The 18888-nt window shown below is 55.2% G+C and overlaps 1 protein-coding gene across 1 annotated transcript in view; it reads right to left on the reverse strand.

Moving 5' to 3' along the window:
• Positions 1-18888, reverse strand: part of IGSF9B (immunoglobulin superfamily, member 9B) — a 46435-nt gene that overhangs the window by 25770 nt on the left and 1777 nt on the right. Inside the window, exons 2-7 of the mRNA XM_008567130.1 lie at positions 9771-9968; positions 8103-8249; positions 2377-2528; positions 1990-2107; positions 687-828; positions 229-374 (exon numbers count right to left, since the gene is read on the reverse strand). Of these exons, the coding sequence (XP_008565352.1) occupies positions 229-374; positions 687-828; positions 1990-2107; positions 2377-2528; positions 8103-8249; positions 9771-9968 (903 nt within the window). The remainder of the gene's footprint in view (positions 1-228; positions 375-686; positions 829-1989; positions 2108-2376; positions 2529-8102; positions 8250-9770; positions 9969-18888) is intronic.

Below are 18888 nucleotides of genomic sequence, written 5' to 3' on the forward strand. Positions count from 1 at the left end.
ATCAGCTAACTCACACAGTGAGGCCAGCCACAGGAGACACGAGCAAGTGAGCTCTCCCCTGCTGACCCGCGGGTCTCAGCCTCCTCTGGAGCTGTCCCTTGTCCCTCCCTCCACTCATATCCACCCCAGTGACACTTGGCCATTGCTGCCCTCCTGCCTCCAGTCCAGCAAACATGGCCAGAACCTCCTGGAACCCCCACAGCCAGGCTGCCCCTGGCCCCTACTCACATTGCACGGTCAGGTACGCTGAGGCCGAGGGGGAGCGCCCCAGGCTGTTGCTGGGGACGCAGGTGTACTTCCCTGCGTCCTCTGGCTTCACTCGGAAGATGATTAAGGTCCCATCGATCAGGATCCGCACCCTCAGTTTCAGGTCACTGAAAAGTTGACAAGGAGATGACCAGGGAAGGGCGCTGGCAGGTGGGAGAAGGGGTCTTCCAGCAGACACCAGAGCAAGGTAGAAGGGCATCCCCTTCACCCCCTCCAGATGCAGCCCCCCCTGCCATACCCAGGGGCCCTCTTGTCAAGGCCCCCTCATGCAAAGACTCTGGCCATAGCAAGTGGGACACACAGACCATCCCCTCCCCAAGCTCCTGGAACCCACAGGCAGCTTTGCATAGTCCCTGCTCACAGGCCTGGTCCCTGGGGCCAGGGAGGACCCCTGTGAGTGACTCGAGCAGGATGCTCACTTCTGGAAGTAGACGTTCTCGTCTTGCCAGTACCAGGTATAGGTGAGGTTGCCGGGATACGCCTCCGCCCGGCAGGTGAGCAGAGCATCCTGGGATATGTTGACGGTGATGTTCTCAGGAGGGGACACTATGAAAGGAGGCCCTGGGGGGAACAGAGAACAAGCGTAACCTCACCTGATGCAGGAGGCCAACAGCACCAGGTCTCCCAGGGAGCTCTGAGGTGCCTCAGGAAGGGGTGCTGGGGGCACCACACTGGGCAGTTTTCACGGAGATGCTTCCAGCTACTGTTGATGCCCAGGCACCTTCTCAACCACATCTGTACCCCCCCCACACTCCCCATACACACACCCCTCTCTGCCCAGCCTTTTCTCCAGCAGAGCTCAAGCAGAAGACATGCAGGAGGGAGAAAGGCCACTCTTTTTAAATCCAGGGCAAGAAATAATCCTGTCTCCAGAGGAGTCAGCACTGTGTGTCTCACCAGCCAGAGGTTAGGAAGACTCCTTGGGGAGAGGAGGCAGAGGTGAACTTCCTGCAGGCCCTGGTGCTGGCTGTCCGCACAGAGGCAGCAGCGAGGCTGGCTCTCTCCCCAGGGAGGGGGTAGCCTTTGTGCAGGCTGCAGAGGGACCTCTGGCCCTGGCTGCCACTCAGCACTCAGAGGTGGGAGGCGGGAGGAGTTAGCGCCTGCCTGGGCAGCTCTGTCAGTTGGACACGGCTGCCACCAACCCTCCCCCTCTGTTCCTCCAGCAGGCAGGGGGACTGGGAGATGCAGGGCAGAGACCCCTCCACCAGGACACTGCCCTGTCCTGGGCAATACCCAGCCCCTTCTGAGGGCTCTGGGGCCCCAGGCAGGGCAGACTGGCATCTTCCAGAGCTGACTGCACAGACCCCAGCTCTGCCAAATGTCCTTGGTGTTATTTAAATGTCTGGGGCTTGGAATGAATTCCTATCTTTATTGATGCCATCACTAATGGATGAACGACCCAAGGGAGGTCTCCTCTCCTGGGGAGGCAGAGGCACAGCAGGGATGCTATCTGGACAGAGGAGAAACCAGAAGCCACTCAGCACAGTGCATCCCTGCCACACTGTCCCACAGCCCATGGACATGACCTTTTCCCAGGCAAGCCAGCATGGAAGCTCCAGCCAGGGAGCCACATGGTACACAGCAGCCTGCCAGCTCATGGACTGCGTGTACCTCCACCACCCCAGCCGTGGTGCCCCAGGAAAACAGCCTCTGTAGCTCATCTGGGCTGGAAGTTTCCTGCCAGAGCCCAGAAGATAAAAAGGCTGAAGAAGTCACTCCTACCTTGGACAAGCAGATGAGTCGTGTGGACAGCCTCCCCCTGGATGCTGTATGCTCGACAGGTGTAGGCACCTCTGTCCTCCCGACTGACGGATGTCACTGTCAGGCTGCCGTCACTCACCTGGGGGCCAAAAACAGACAAGTTGAGCACCCACCCTTGGGTGTCCCCAATGCCACCCTCAGGCAGAGAAATGGAATCAGAGAAGCAGAGGTGGATATGGCCTTGTGACCATCTGGGGGATGCAGAGGGCAGGTGACTCCTTGTCCATCTCCCTCCAATGCCCAAGGCTGAGTTGGGCCACCAGCTCCCCTCTGCACACTGTGCCTGTGCATACAGTGACATTGGGCAGCTGCAGGGGACACTGCCTTGGAGGAGGAGCAACCACTCACCTGGTATTTCCCACTAGCACCAAGGAGTGTCCCCTCCTTGAGCCAGGTGACAATAGGCTTGGGGTTCCCAAAAGCTGTGCAGGTCATAGTAATACTGCCGCCCTCCTTGGCCTCGATGTACTGGGGGGGTGTTTCTGTAAAGGTGGGAGGGGCTGCAAAGGAGACCACAAAGGTAAAGGATGGGCCAGCCAGTGGCTGCCCTGCAGGCAGTGCCCACCCCATGCACAGCCCTCATTGTGACTCCGCGGGATGCGAGGAAGAGGGAAGGAAGGTGGGGAAGGGTGAAATCTTCTGCCCACCTGTGCTACCAGGGAGGGAGCCTGGCATTCTGACTCAGTCTGGCTGGGCCCAAAGGCTACGCTGTTTCCATGGAACTTAGATAATTCCCAATGAACTAATGTTTACTGAGCATCTGCTCTGGGGAAGCTGCTGTGCTCAGCACTAGGGACATGACCTACACGTAGCTCTCTGGGGCCCTTACACAGCACCCGTCTGCCACCAGCTCCCCAGTGTTCTGTCCTCCTTCGGTCTTTCCCCTGAGCATTACCCATGACATGCAGGGGCCTCTACTTCCTGAACACCAGCTCAGCCAGGCCCCCATCTTTCTAGGATGGCCACCGACTGAGCCCCTTCTAAACTCAACACAGATTACAGGCCAAGGCTACACAGAGTCTTACTTTCCCCAGATTCTGCAGAGAAAATCATCCACCCTTCTCCCTTTCTGGCTTCCGTGGATAAAGGTAGAGAGTCCACTCTGTGGCTACTCCCTTCTTAATTCCCCTCTGATTATGCCAGGTTATCTTCCCCCTTCATTGGAGATTTGATTAAAACTCCATCCTGTTTGGATAATCGGCTTTTAAGAGCCTCAGCCCCATTGCCTGAGCTGCTTGTGGAAGCAATCCAGTCAATCTTAACCCCTTGACCGTCAGTTCTGTGGGCTCCTGAAAAGGTAAGGAGGACCCACTGCTGAGCACCAGCCCTGAGGCCCACAGTGCCACACTGGAATGGGTCACTGTGAGCTCATCTCAAAGCACCCAAAGCTCAGGACCCAAGTCACATGCCAGCCAGCCTGCCATCTGTGCAATCTTGGGCTAGGTATTCAGCTTCTCTAGGCTTTCCCTAAATCCTCCACCCCCCAGAACTCATGTGAGAAATAAATAAGATAATGTTTGTGAAAAGAATTTGTAAACTGCACACACACACATGTACAATGTAGGTAATGCTACCTTTACTTCCACCACCCTCATCATCTCCCCGGGAGCTGCTGAGACACAATGAGAAGCTGTAGGAGGCCTCGCCTCTCCACCAAGCCCTGCCCTGGGATCCAGTCAGAGCGCTTCAGGGTCTGGTCCTGGCCCCTAGGCCATCCTCATCTCCTACAACCCTCTCCCCCTCACTTGCTCCAACCACAGCGGCCTTCTCCGTGTCCCTCGAACATCCGAGCAGGACCTCTGCGTTCACTGTTCTCTCCACCTGGAACTCTGTACCCACGTCTCACTCTTTTGGTTTATGCAAACCTTTGCTCAAACGTCCTCTCCACCTTACCTGGTCAGCCCATCTAAGACGGTGTTTCCAGCATTCTCTGTTCCCTAACACTGTTTTAGTCTCTTTAAAGCACATATCACTAACTATAGTTATACGTATACACAAATATATATAAGTGTGTGTGTGTGTGTGTGTGTGTGTGTGTGTATACTATGTGCATCAAGTTCGTGGAAAAATCAAATTGAAAGATAATACAGACCTTCCCACCAGCGTTTTGAAGTAGGTTGCAGGACGTACGTGTACACATATATATCTAGCCATGCATCACTTAACAAGGGGGATACATTTTGAGAAATCCATCGTCAGGCAATTTCGTCACTGTGTGAACATCACGAGGTGCCCTCCCACAAACCTAGATGGCACAGCCTGCTACACGTCGAGGCTACACAGAACAGCCTATTGCTCCCACGTGAGTAATGCACTGCACTGCGACGTTACCATGGCTATGACGTCACTACGTGACAGGAATTTTTCACCTTTGGTATAATCTTACAGGACCACAATCACATATGTGGGCCATCACTGACCCAGACATCATTATGTGGTGTGTGACTGTATAGATATTTATATGAATATATTTGTTTACTTGCTTCTCATCTGTCCCCTTTATTAGAATGATGGTTCCTGGAGAGCAGACACCTTTTGTGCCACCCCACAGTGTGCCCAGCTGATTTCAGCACAGGTCCTGGTGGTAGCAGAGAGCTCAACAAACATTTGGCAAAGGAACAAATACACAGAACGAATACATGAATAAAGGTGTACACGCATACACACACTACAGGCCAACACAGATGCAAACACACACAACTCCCTAAGAGCAAGGCCACAGCAAGGACACTTTTGTCTATCACCCCCCAAGCCCGTGGCTCAGTGTCGGCACAAAAGGGGTTCATGGAAGAAAATCAGTTCTCGCCCAATGTCTAGAATAAACTAAAAATAATGGTAGAGATCACTCCAAGTCCTGTGAAGGGGTCCTGGCATCCCAACTCCAGGCCTCCCTTCCCATCTGGGAGTGTGGCTCATCTCCAGGGGAGCCTGCCCTGCCCAGCCTGCCCCTGAAACAAAGTTAATGCCTCCACAGCCTCCATCACCTCTGGCGTCAAGCTTAAAAGAAAAGATAGTAAATTAAATTTACATCCTGAAGTGACAAATTACTGACTAATTACATAATTACTTTATTATTTAGGTGCTAATCGGGAAAGTACTTTGAACAATTTCGAGTTTTCAGGAAAATAACGGTTTGACTCCCAATTATTTACTGAATTAGATGTTAGCTTGCCAACTGCATTTCCAGGCTTAATTCTTTTTTACAAGTGCCCTATAATTAATAGTGCAGGTTAGAAATAGGCTGGCCTCTCCTCCAAGTAATTCTCCCACCTAAAGCACGGCTTGGCTTGGGCTTCTGGAGTACTTTATATGTGATAAAGAAGTAATTGGGTTTGTTTCCATCCAACTGGTCTTCAAAGAAAACACAGAAGGAGAATGAGACAATTTGTAATTCTAATTTTTCACTGGCCTTTCATTTTCCAAAGGTGATCCCTGTCAGAAAATGCCTGACATTAAACAGTCTGGTTTGGAAGCAATGAAATGCTGGTGCTTAGATTCTTTCCTTCAACAATGGGAACAATCATGCTGGAAAGAACCTCAGCACTTGGGAAGAAGGGAAAGGGGGAGTAAGGGGAGAGAGGTCGCTCTCAAGGGGGAGTAAGGGGAGAGAGGTCGCTCTCTCGCCTTGGGAGGTATCTGTTCTGAGCTAACCATTTTGCAGGTAGGCTCCTTGTTTATGGCAAAGTAGGTTGTATCATCAGCCCTGGCCCTCAAGCCCTGGAGGAAACAGTGGACCACACCTAGCTGCTCTGCCCAACACCTCCATGTGAGCAACCTGCCTGCCCTCCCTGAGCTCACCACTCTCCTCCCTCTGCCTGGGGTACCCTGCCCTCCCCACACCCTACCCCTGCCAGGTCTCTGAACAGAGGCCATTTCTGCAGAGACGCTCTCTCCTTCCTTTGTGCTTCCAAAGCCACACTGCAATCGTCTCTGGACTTGGCTATCTCTTGAAGTCTCCTTAAAAGTTGGAACTGGGTTTTGATTCCTGGTTGTATCCCCAGAGCCTGCCATGGAGTGGACATCCAAAAATATGTTTTGAATGGATAATTATTCATGGATCCACAAGGACTTTTAAACCACCAAAGTCCTCTGCATCTTTCAGCCTGAAATCCCTGCTCCTACATTTTCATCTGATTCTATCTTTTTTCTTTCTTAAGAAAGAGAATTGCCACGTCTTACACATAATTACCCACATGTAATTAATGTTCCAGACACTGTGCAAGATACTCTTCACACAGCATTTCATTGATCCTCACAACAACCCTGCAAATAGGCATTGTTTTTAGTAACCGAGGAAACTGAAGCTCAGAGAGGACCACACAGCTAATATGCAGTGGGTTCATGAGATCAACCACATCTTTTAAGGGTCCTGGTCCATGCTTAGTACACTCCAAGCAAGTGGGAATTCCCAGAGAATCAACTCCCACTCGTGCAAACAAGGACGGAGATGTGACAGCAAACTAAATTCTACTCTCCCGTCATATGAGAGTCTCCTGAACACCTGATATCTCAGATTCCTCAAATGAACGCCACTAACCAGGATGAGGTAAAAGGAGAGGAGGCAGCACCCCCAGATGATTCCAACCCCTTTCTGGAAAGGGCATGGGAGAGAAAGGTAGCAACGTGAGACTCTTGGCTTGGAGTTCATCTGGGGAAGCTTTAGCAGCAGATTTACTTCCTGATTATGTTTTGCTTGGTCTAATATTAAGATGAGTTTTCATTCCCTGCACACGCAACAGCTGTCATCAAAAGGAGGTGACTCAAAAACTTGCCGGGTGGTGGGGACAACCCACCCAAGATTTAGAATATGCCTCCAACAGTCTCTTGGGACTAACTGACAGGGACCAACTGCATCTCGGGTGGAAGGAGGGCCAATGCTCTTGCTAAGGTGTTCTGTTCTTCCAGCACCTGGTTCAGCTTCTCAGACCCAGAAGGACCATGGGTCTGACCCAAGCCCACTGGGGAGAACAGATGGAGCCATCCTTCAAGGCTCAACACTGGAGAAGCTTCCAAGCCAGGAAGAGCAACAATCACTCTCCTCCAACTGCAGCATCTACAGCCTCAGACATCAAAACCATAAGGACCTGAGCTGTATTGTGGCACCTCCACGCACATATGCTGTCAAAGCCTCAGTAACCAGCAGAGTGTCTGCAACACAGGGGTGACTGGATACATTTCTGTCATCAACTGAATAAAGAAGAATAACAGTCTTTCCCCAAAAAATAAAACAAAACAAAAACTCACCCCCTTCTCACTATGGGGACCACTTCTTCATCTTTTCTCCATGGTTCCAGCCTTCGGGCTCCTCCAGAGAACCTCCTCCCAGGTAAGGGCTCCCAGGTAAGGGGAAATGTCCCTCCAGGGAGACCTGAGGGCCCAGCCCGAGGTGTCAACATAGGTATGGACACAGGCCCCCAGCCGAGGCCAGCCCCAGGAACTTGGCAAGCTCACCCCAACTTCATTGCCCTTAGCTGAACGCTTGGAAAGCATCTATAGCCAGCACAATCCATTGCACCCAAGCTATAAATGACCAATGGCTATTAAACATGTTACCCCCCCAAGGATTTTTAGGCTTTATGCATAGGTAACCCCATATGAGCAGGGATCATGCTGGGTTTGCTCACCACCGTTTATCCATCATCTGGTGCAGGGCTGGGCACACGGTAGACCTTCAGTACATATTACTCAAGTGAATAGATTTAACAAGGAATGAAAATATCGACCTGAAGAGAAAGACTAATAGAGGACTCCAGGAATTCCACTGGAGAGTGGAAAGGCATTCTCTGACCTAGCAGGGTCATCCCGAGGCTGGGAAGTGACCCCAACAGTGACCGATTTTGCTTCCGCAAAGCCTCAACCCTTCTGGTTTCAAGAAGCAGATTCCCACCTCCCTCTAAGGAACTCTGACACTACCATGTACACAGGGAGCTGCTGTGTGCATCCCCACAGAGCCCAGAGGATCTAGAAGACAACTGAGGGGGCCCAGGAGGAGCAAGCTGCTATGGCATGCAGCAGGGACTTGGGAGAGGGACGGGGTACAGTCTAGAGGGGCAGCCCCTGGAGGCCTTACACACCATTGACAGTGAGGTGGACCCAGCTGCCATTGTGGAAGGTGTCATACTGCTGGTCCAGCATAAGCACTTTGCACTCGTACCAGCCTTGGTCCTCAGAGCGAACCTGCTCCAGCCGCAGAGAAGCTTTATCATGAAGACTGGCCCGACCTGGAAAAACAAGTGATTTGAAGCCCCAGAGGCCCATCAGTGCAAGGACAGAAGCTCCCCACCCCCGACCCCAGCCAAAGGCAGGGGACCCATCATATCCTTCACACCATTTCCCACGAATAACATGAAAATAGCAGGGCCCCCGAATAACAGCTGGCACCCCCTCTGGCAGCAGGTGGCAAAGGAAAGTCACAGCGCCCTGGCCACAGGGCCACTCTCCCTCCTCAGCAGGCCCCGCCCCAGCCTACAACGGCAGCTCAGCACGTTCAGCACTGAGAAAAGCCCCAAGTCCTTAGAGTTCTCCCATCCTTTTGAAGATCTCTTGGGACAAAAGAAAAGCACGACAGATACAGAGCTGAGAAGAGACAAAAGAGAAAGGGGCAGAGGTACAGACAGAAGAGGACAGGGGCCCCCAGCAGGTGCTGGAGCATCTCCATTCAGGATGAGCAATGTCCCTATTACACTGGGTGCCCAGGACCACCACACCCAGCTTCCCTACAGTAGGATGGGGGAAGGTGGGAGGGGACCAGGAAGGCAGGGACCCCCAGTCCTGCCATTGGTGCCAGAAAGGCTACATCTTACCAAAGCCCAGCAACTCCAGGAGTCGCGGGCAGCAGGCCCTATGAACCCAAGAACAAGGAAAGGAGCAGCTGGCAGAGCAAAGGCCACCCTTCCTTAACCCTATCCTCTCCCCCCTGAGGAGGCCCCCTGTGCACACCGTGGCAGTAAGCAGGTAAGTGTGGCAACAGAAGCCCCTTCCTCCACACCAGAGGGACAGAGCAGCCCCAAGTCCACCTCTCACCTCACCCACCCCTCACCCCAAGCCAGCACCACTGCCGCCTCTACTTCCTCCTCATCCTGACACTTGCCAGCTGCCTAAAAACCAGACGACTAAAACCAACCCTGGCCAGAAAGAAAGCGAGAGCCAGGCATTCTGCAAGAAAAGCAGCTCCGGTCTCAGAAGCCGCAAGTGGAGGTAAAAGTAGGAGCAGGGTCTGCCAGTTTCCTCCCTTCCTTTCAGCCCCGCACACGCTCACACTCACTGCCACGCGGACCCCACGCCCTCCTCCCTGCAGGCTGCTGGCAGGTGGCAGCAGCGAGTCACAGCAAGACTGCCACAGGGACGGCCATGAGAAGAGGAGGACAGGCGGCAGGACCCCCAACTGCAGAGCCAGAGGGAGGGAACGGGCACGGCCAGACAGGCGTCCTCTCCTGCGCTGCTGGCATGTGGGAGCCCAGCCCGTGCCCGCGCCAGGCCGTGCCGCTCAGAAGGGCTTCGGAAGGGCTTCTCTTCTGCGTAGCTCCTGCTCCCACTCCTCCCACCACTTAACTAAAACCTACCGGAGTCCAAAGGACAGGAGGAAAGAGGCAGAGCTGTGAAAGGCAGAGATAACAGGCCGGTCAGGGAAGGACCGGCAGCAACAGCCATGGAAGTGGAGGGACCAGCAGCGCACAGGGACCACCAGCATCCCCGGAAGGAGCAAGGAGAAAGCGAGAGCGGGCAGAGGGGGCCGGCCTTACCTGCATACTCAGGGTCCACGTGGGGGGGATAGTAGCCAAACTTGATGAAGATAGGGATGGGGACCCCGAACTTGAACCACTCCACGACATATGGCGGGGGCTGTCCCGTCACCGGGTGGATCACATCGCATCGCAGGACCACGCTCTCGCCGGCGCGCGCCGTCACGAACTCGGGCTCCTCTCGCAGGCCGTGGGCGCCTAACAGGGACAGCCAAGTCAGGACATAGAGAGGGGATGACAATGAGATCCTGCCCAGCAGTCCCAGCACCCCGCCCCTCCTCAGGGCCGCTCTGCTCCTGCATCCCGCCCTCCTTCTGCCCTCCCCAAGGATCCCCAGCGCACCCTCCACTCTTTCTCCATCTCTCTGCTCACACCTCCCTCTGCTCTGGAGGCCCCCAAGCATCCACAAACCTGGGGGCAGGGGAGGAGAAGGAAGCAGTTCTCTTCAGTCCTACAAACCAGACCCTTCCTCCCCAGTGCCCAAGAGCAGCAGGCATGATCGTGCTCTGACCCCCTATACACCCACAGAATTAAAAGAAGTCATAGATGTGGAGCTGGAGGGGCCTCGGTGCTCTCTGGAGGCCTGCAGGCCTGGCCAGCTGTGGACGTGACTGTTCTTCCTGAACCGGGACGCAGAGCCGCTTCCTCCCACGCCCCACCCCCGCTCAGCTTGATGTTCGCAGCAAAAAACAAGAGTACTCCATCCAGGAGCAGGGAATCCCTAACAAGCAGCAGAGCAGCAAGGCTGCTCGTGGCAACACCAGAGGGAAAGCCCCACGGGCCTGAGCCCGCCTCTGCAGCCCCTCCTCCCACGACCCACCGTGCTGTGCCAGCCCTGCTGCAGGGAGGGGCAGGAGGAGCCCACAGCCCTCCCGTTTCCAAGCCCTGAATCTATCAGACTCTCTGAGAAGCTTCAGACATCACCATTAGGAGAGCAGAATGCTGGCGATGGAGGAGGGGCACCCCAGGGCTCTCTGTATCTTGGGCAGAGGACAAGGAAAACAGACAGCTGGATACCGCCGCACACCCATCCTGGCTGGCAGGGGAGAGGCAAGGAAGGGGGCAGAAAGCTGGAAGATGCTGCAGAGAGGCAACCCCATGCACAGCAGCACCCGCTCCTGGGCCCCACACAGGGCGTGCAGCCCCATTCCCAGCTGACACTCCCCCATCCCAGCAGGACCAGGGAGGCCACAGGTCACCTTGTCCAGTTATGTCCCACTGAAAGGGGCAGCCAGGGGAAGCCTCCTCCCTGCCTGCCCTGTGCATACATCTCTCCCGGTGACCACAAGCTTTCCACATTCCGCCCCTCCCGGTCCTAGACTCCTCAGGGCAGTACCAAGGACAGCAGCCACAGTACCCAAGCCCAGGCTCAAAGCCAGGGGCCTGCTGGGCCCTCCCCCAGGGAGAGGATGCCCTGAGGAAGCACTTCCCAGCCCTGTGTGCTCCTGCCTATCTCTGTGTCTCTCTGTGTGTGTGTGTGTGTGTGTGTGTGTGTGTGTCTGTCCTGTTCCTCTCTTTCTCTCCGTGTCTCTGATTCCTCTCTGTCTCTCTCCAGTTCCCACTCTGTGTGTGATCCTGTCTACCTGCCTGTCCCTCTCCCTCTTTCTGTCTCGATTAGCTTGTGTGTGTGTGTGTGTGTGTGTGCGCGCGCATGTGTGTGTTGGGGGGCGGGGGTCCGTGCATTTCTGTGAGAAGGGAAGGGGTTTTGCCTGCTTTTCTGTGTCGATGGGGCTCTGTCTCTGTGTGTGTGTTTCTGTGCCTGTCTCTCTAGGTCTGTCTGTATGTTGTCTATGTGTGTCTCCCCATCCCCCTCCCCTGCAAGTTGCGGAAGGAGGAGGAGGAGGAGGCAAGCCCTTCCAGAAGCTGATTGGCTCCTAGTGACATCACTGTTTTCTAGAGAAAGAGCTAAGATCACAGAGTATTTTTGGAGCTGAGCAGAGTGCTGCACTCACCTGCCTGAGGCCCCAGCAGGTTTCCCAGCTCCCCCACCCCCAGCTTTGCTTCAAGCTAAGTTTGCATGCCAGCCCTCAGGGGAAGCTGGAGAGGGCCCAGCTGCTGCTGGCGCCTCCCCCACAACCCCGGGGGCAGCAAGGCAGACGAGCCTGCCTCCTAGCCTCCAGGAGCACTAAGACCAATGATGGATCAAGAGGAATGGGCAAACGGCAGGCACAAGCTAGCAGAAGCAGCATGCGTGCACGTATGTGCAGCACAGACCTGTGAGGGGGAACTGCAGGAGCCTGGGGAAGATGAGGGAGCTGTGCCCAGGCGCCAGGTCACTGGGGGGGTTGGGCAGAGTGGGCCACAGAAGGTGGCTCCTTCAGGGCTGTGGTCCTAGAGCACAGGCAGGAGGAAGAGAGGCCTGGGGGAACAGTCAGGCTCCCCTCACAGTGGGGAATGTTCTGGAGAGCTGGCTGCCAGGTCAAGGGCTCTGGGGGCAATGACATGAGGGGTTGGCTCTGGCATGACTTCCCACCTTGCACTGTGCATTCGATTTGCAGGAGCGCTGCCTCATTCTCGCTGCATGGAAACGAGCCTGCCTCTTTCACACCTTCCCAGCACTGGCCAGGCTCTGGTCCCACCCCCGCCTCTCCCCCATGGCTGTCAGCCCCCACCCACCACCTCTTCTGAAGGAACCTTCAACCTAGGAGAAGCAGCTGCAGAGAAGAGCATCCCAAAGACAATGAGACAGAGCAAGACAAATGAGACAGCTTCCCCAGAAGAAAGCAGAGGGGTGGTATGGCAGCCCACATCCCGAGCCCAAGCCTTCCAGGTTTCCTGGATCCTAACGTATTTACCCAATTTCCTCATCTGCTCCGCACACACACACGCACGCACACATACAGAGCATGTTCTCTCACTCTATAACCCACGAGTACTTCTTCCTAAACCTGATCCTTTCTGAGCCAAAGTATGTCTAATAAAACACTCTCTCCAGAAGAGCTCGGTGTGAAAAAAAAAAGCAAGCAGGCTGGCAGTAAAGACAGAAGAGGGGCTTGATGGAGGAGAGAGAGACTCAAACATAGAGGACCAAACCCAAATCCAGAGTGAAAGAGATTGGAGAAGCAAAGGAGGAGAGGGCTGCAGACGGGCCTGGTGCAAGCTGGACACACGCACAGCCCGGTCCCTGGAGGGAGAGTTCAGGGACAGTGACGGCAACAGAGATTCAGCTGCCAGACACAGACCCAGACAATCACAGCACCCAGAACTGGGGTTGTGGGGACAGCGCTGAGGCTGGAAGGGAGCAGGCAGGCTTGTCCCCAGCAGGGCCAGCTGCAGCAAGGGCCCACTGCTTGGACGAGGGGACAGCAGAGGAAGGGGAGTGCCCCACGGGGCCAAGGCTGTGAGGGGGACCTCAGACCCTCCCCCATCGCAGCAGCAGCCAGAGGGGTCAGGCCTCTCCCTCAAAGGGAAAAACTGGCATTGGCGGGGGTGGGCAGAGTAGGAAGGAGGTGCCAAGGATCTTACACCCTCTTTAGAGGAGGCAGGAAACAGTGGTGCCCTGAGCCTGTCAAATCTGCATCTTGGGGGTCTGCCCAGCCTACTTTGGAGCCATTCTGCCCTGGCAGGGAGGAGAGAGCAGGAGGGCCAGAGAGGACGAGGCAGCCCCCGTGGTCTGGCTGACCTTTTGGGAAGCCCATAGGGTACAAAGCTCCCTCTGTCTGGGCCAGGTGGTACCCAGTGGGTAGCTGAGTTCAGGGCTGCCAGTGGACCCCCTGTAGGCACAGATCCACGAGGCAGCCGGGGCCTGGCATGGCCCCACGTTCAACACACGCAACCTGGAGCTCGTCCACAAGGGAAGGCTGGGGAGGAAGGTGGTGCCCGCGGACAACAGAAAACACTCTGCACACCCGGGCAAGGCGTGGGGAGCCAGGGCTGAGAAGCTCAGCGGGCAGGCAAGCCTGACACGGCGCACACACCTACACTACAGCACCCTCTGTGCTAGGAAGGTGACACGAATCTCACTCGATGCCCACAGTGGCCCCCAGCCAAAGCGCTACTGTCTCCATTTCACAAATCAGCAAACACGGAGGTTGTGTGGTTCACCCAAAGTTACTCAGGTACCAGGTGGCAAGTCAGGATCCCAGTTCCATCATACCATCCTGCCCCAGTGACAGGCCCAGGGGACCAAGGCCTCATGCACCTCCGCCCACACCCCCATCCCCACTTAAGGCACTGAGTCAGAGGTCAGCCGCTCCCACCTCATGCTCAGACAGGTTTTCAAAGTCCAGCCCCTGCAGCCCAGGAGGACCAGAAAAGGACTCCAGGGTGGACCTGTCTCAGGGCAGCTGGACTGGCTCTGGGTGAACCCCACTCTGCCTGAGGCCTGGGAGCCCCTGTCTGAGTCTGGCTGGCGGCTGTTGGGGGAGGCGGAGTGAGCCCCCGCCTCCGTCACTCATTAGCACGAGTCCCTGCTGCAGTCTCCTCCTCTGCCTCCTCCTACTCTGGGCACCAGACTCTCAAACCACGGGCCTGTTGACTAATAATACCAGCGACAGCCACCGCCACCTCCATCTGCCAGCCTAAAAATAATCCCTGCTGAGTCCAAAAAAGGCACAGTCCCCAATAGTCCCCCAATCCCTCCTCCCTGACGAGCCAGGAGGCTCCAGGAGATTCCAGGAAGCTGGCAGACCCGGGGCTCTCATGAAGTAGGAGGCACACGCCCAGAGGGATGGCGTGAGGAAGGCAGAGGACAGACTCCCCACTGCTCAGAGCTGAGAGCACCCAGAAAGCGTGAGACAGAGTCCTGTACCCGACATGGGATGGTGACCCTGCCCTCCTTCCCAGAAGGCAGGTGGGTTGGAGGTTGGTTGTCCCTTGGACATCCTTCCACCTCCAGAGAAGACCCCCACACCATCCGAGACAGGTCCCAGAGAAGAAGTCCCACCCTCCTCTGGTCTCTCCATCCATGTCCTCACTGCCCTTCCAGCCCCTGACTCCCCGTCAAATCTCTCAGGGTTGGAAGTCAGAGGTCAGAAGAGCCCAGACCAGGACCAGCCGGGAAAACTTGTGACCCTTAGGAAGAGCACAGGGAGGGAAGACTGAGATAGCAGGCTCCTTTCTTCTGCGGGTGCTTCTCCTCCTGACCCTTCTCGGGTGGGCTCCCCCCAGCAGCCCGGGAGGCAGCAGCGATGCGATTAGCAACCTTAATTTGCTCTGGGCTAGATTGTATTTCCAAGAGCTCTTTCCCCATGAGCCACTGGCAGGAAGGAAGTCAGTAATTCAATGTCAGCTCTGCTCCTTTAATGGCTTCTCAGCAAAGCCACACCCCCACACCCATGACCCGTCTCCCCTACACACACACACACGCGCGCGCACACACACACACACACACACGCACTCAGGTGTGCATGTGTGCCCCAATGCCAACAGACAGCACAGAGGCCCGGCTAAGTGAGGGCATCACAGGCTTGGCCTGCCACAGCTGGGCTCCTCGGGTGAAGTTCCAGATAGGTATGAGAAGTAAGTGGGAAATCTAAGTCCCATATTTGCTCCTGGTGAAACGTCAACATCCTCTACTCTGAGCCAGGAAATGAGAACAGTGACTCACCTTATACAATTTGTGAAGACAAGCCTGTGTGCAGGTCGTATGCCACAACCCCATCTCAGTGGGACATGTGACTGTGAGGGGGGACAGAAGGCTGGGCTGAGGGGGCCTCCCCAGCCCGCTTTCTTCTCAGAGGACAGGCAGGCTGGCTGAAACCCCCTCACAGCCCGGCCCACCTGAAATCTTTCTCCACAACGCTGGTGGAGGCCTATTGCTACTCACCAGTCTCCTGCTTATTCACGCAAGAGAGAACAGAAAGGCAGGAAGATTCCTGAGAAAAATAGGTCAGCTGCCTCCAGCAGACCAAGCTCACTCCTGTGGGCAGTGCCCCTGGGGGGGCGCCTGCTCTAAGCTGCCTTTCCAACCCCAGTGGCCTTGCCCATCTCCCAGGGACCCAGCCCCTTCTCCACACCGGAGTGTGCCAGGCTAGTGGCAGCTGAAGCCACAGCCCCCCTCTTAGTGAGATGAGCCATTTGCAGCTCCCTATGAGCTCTGCCCTTGATTGTCCCCCACTTAGGCTTTCTCTCAGGACCTGGGTATCCTCCAATCCAGCCCCTTGGCTGGAGCTTCCAACTACGGTAACTTCTGGGTTGCCTAGACTCTGGTGCAGGCTTAGGGGACAGGAAAGCAAGGAGTCTGCCTGAGTGCAGACTCACTGCCACCCACAGCATGCACAGCAGAGTGGCTTCCACCTCATGTCTGCACACTAGCTGCCCCTGTCTTGCTGCATTCCACACAGGAGCACACAAATGCACAGGCACTCCCACACACGTGTGCACATATGTGTATATTGATACAGGCATGCACACATATGTGCACACATGCAAGGGCCCACATGTACACACACATACATGCAGGGGCCCATGCATATGCACACACGCAGGGGCACACACATATGCACACACGCAGGGGCACATGTATGCACACACATGCAGGGGCACACACATATGCACACACGCAGGGGCACACATGCATGCACATACAGGGGAACACACATATGCACACATGCAGGGGCACACGTATGCACACACATGCAGGGGCACACACATATGCACACATGCACGCAGGGCCACACAGACACACATTGCTGGAAGTTCTCACCAATTATGGCTCTTTTCACCATTCGGATCCAATCTTTGCACAAGCTGCTTGACCAATCCTAGGAAGCAGACTGAAGGGACTGCTCCTGGGGCCCTGGCTGAGAAGGCCACAGGATGTTTGTGGTGGGAAGAGACTTCATGGAGAAGAGAACTGCACTCCATCTCAGGCCCAGCCCTCTATGGGGCTTACCTCCCACCCTCAGGTCTTCGAAAGGCTGTGGGGAGGCAGTGAGCATCCAGAAGGGCTGAGAAAGAGAGGGCCCAGGAAGAAGACAAACAGCGCCAGGCTGGGCAGAGGGCAGAGAAGAGAAGCAGACATGCACAAGAGACAGCAAGGATGCAAGCGGGAGGGGGAGGGTCAGAGGGAGGCTGGGTCTAGGCAGCCTCTGTTCCTTGGGTAACCAGATCCCAAGAGCCATAAACATGAAACCACCTGGGTCTGGGACCTGACAACTCCTAAACATGTTGGGCCACAGGCCAGCAGCTGAAAGCTGATTCTTCCCACTGCCCCTCACCCATGCCCTTTCCAGCATATCCCCTCCCAACTTCTCCCAGGGAGCATGCTGCCAGGCAGGGACACATACACACCCACTGACCACTTCCTGAGCCAAGCCTTTCTCAGCTGAGCTGCCCATGGGGTCCTGCTAGCAGCCTCCAGGTCTAAACTTCCTCCCTCCTGTCTCCACTGGCAAAAGGAGGAAGGGTGGGTCCAGGCCAGATGGAGAGTCACGGGCATTGGTGCAACTACCAGCAAGATCTGAATCAGAATCCCACTTTAGCTGGGGGCACTGTGGGCAGGGATAATTCATACACAGACTCTATGGCAGACAGGGCGGGCAGCCTCGGGAAGGAAGGCCCAGACTTCCCTCCCCTGTCTGAGGTCCAAAGTGGGAAGTTACCCCAAGCTTGCCAACCACCATCTTCCAGACTCCAGATACTGCTCTACTCCTTCTCTTCTTCACGCCCTCCAGACATACATGATCAAAGTGAAAGGAGTCCCACCCAACACTGCCTGACGGTTCCATCCCCTTCAACCCCTGTGCCACAGCAGCTTCTGCCTCAGCTGCATCCTACGAGTGGCATCTCAAAGTCCCTCCCGCTCAGGGATCTCCCCAGAAGCCCCCTCTGCCGGTCAGAGAACAGCTGAGCGCTCACGCAGAGCCTCCCCAGTATCTGAACACTGGCTGCTGCTTCCCGATGAGCAGGCACACACTCCCGCCAGAGGCTGGTGCTGTGAATGGCTTGCCTCCTGGGCTCTGCATCCCACCACAAGCTTCTGACCACCGACAACACTCCAGCTTTGCAGACCTTGCAAAGGACTTCCAAGCAGCTTGGAGGCCTGCACACTCTGCACACGTGTCTCTGGAATGCAGGAGGACAAGAGGTTCTGCCCACACAAGGTCAGCTGGCAAAGGGGCCTTGGTTCCTGACAGAACCTTTTGAACTTCCCCTCAGTACACTCCCAGCTCCTGGTGCTCTATATGGCCCAAGGGAAAGAAACTGAGGAGGTGCCTGGACTCTCAGAGATAGTGAAATAATAAAAACAATGTTACGTTTATTGAGCATGTACTATATAACAGGCAGCACTCATTTCTTTGTAGCACTAATGTTCACAAAAACCCTGTGAGCTCATACTGTTCAGGCAAGTGACATTGAGAGAGGTTGAGCAGCTTGTCCAAGGTCACAGGGTCAGCAAGTGGTAGTGCCAGGATTCGAATCCAAGTAATTTGACTCCAGACCTAGGTCCTTAACAACCACATGTAGAGCCACTTTAGGCTGAAAAGACACCAGGACCAACAAAGTCACCCTCTGCTTCCAGGCAGGGGTACAGGTCAAGCATTCACAGAAAGAAGGACTTCTCTGCACCCCAAAAGAAGGCATAACCTTCATGCCCAACAACCTTCAATATTAGGAAGTCCTTCCTTCTGTCTTGCCATTCTGTGTGTTGCTGCAATGTAAACCCATTTTCCTTTATTCTGTGCTTAAACTTGCAAAAAAGTCCATTCTCCCCACCCTGACTCAGGTCTGGAAGCTATTTCAGATAGAGCCTCCCTTCAGCGTCTCTTTCCTATTCAAAGATCCCAGCACATCCTTTTGTGCTTTCAGCGACAGTCCCATAGCAGGAACATACCAAAAACTGGAGGGGAGGAAGATGAGGGCATTGGAAGACTGCAAGAAAATGGGGGAGCAGATGAGGGAGAGGCTACAGACAGACTCTCAAGCTCAACTGGACCCACCTCACATCTATCCCCATTCCATAAGCTTCTGCAGCCACCCTGGCCTCAGTTTCCCATCTGACAGATTGAGAGTTTTTAATCCACCCGAACAACCATCACTTAACATAATCATCCTTCCCTTCACCCTCCCCTGGTTGTTTTCAGACACCACTCCCCCCCCCCCCCCCCCGTAGCACTGAAGAAATATTCCATTCCAGAAACTTTCTCGAATCACCCCCCTTACACACCCCCCAGTC

Source organism: Galeopterus variegatus, unplaced genomic scaffold (assembly GCF_000696425.1).
Source record: "Galeopterus variegatus unplaced genomic scaffold, G_variegatus-3.0.2 Scaffold295, whole genome shotgun sequence".
Taxonomy (NCBI): domain Eukaryota; kingdom Metazoa; phylum Chordata; class Mammalia; order Dermoptera; family Cynocephalidae; genus Galeopterus; species Galeopterus variegatus.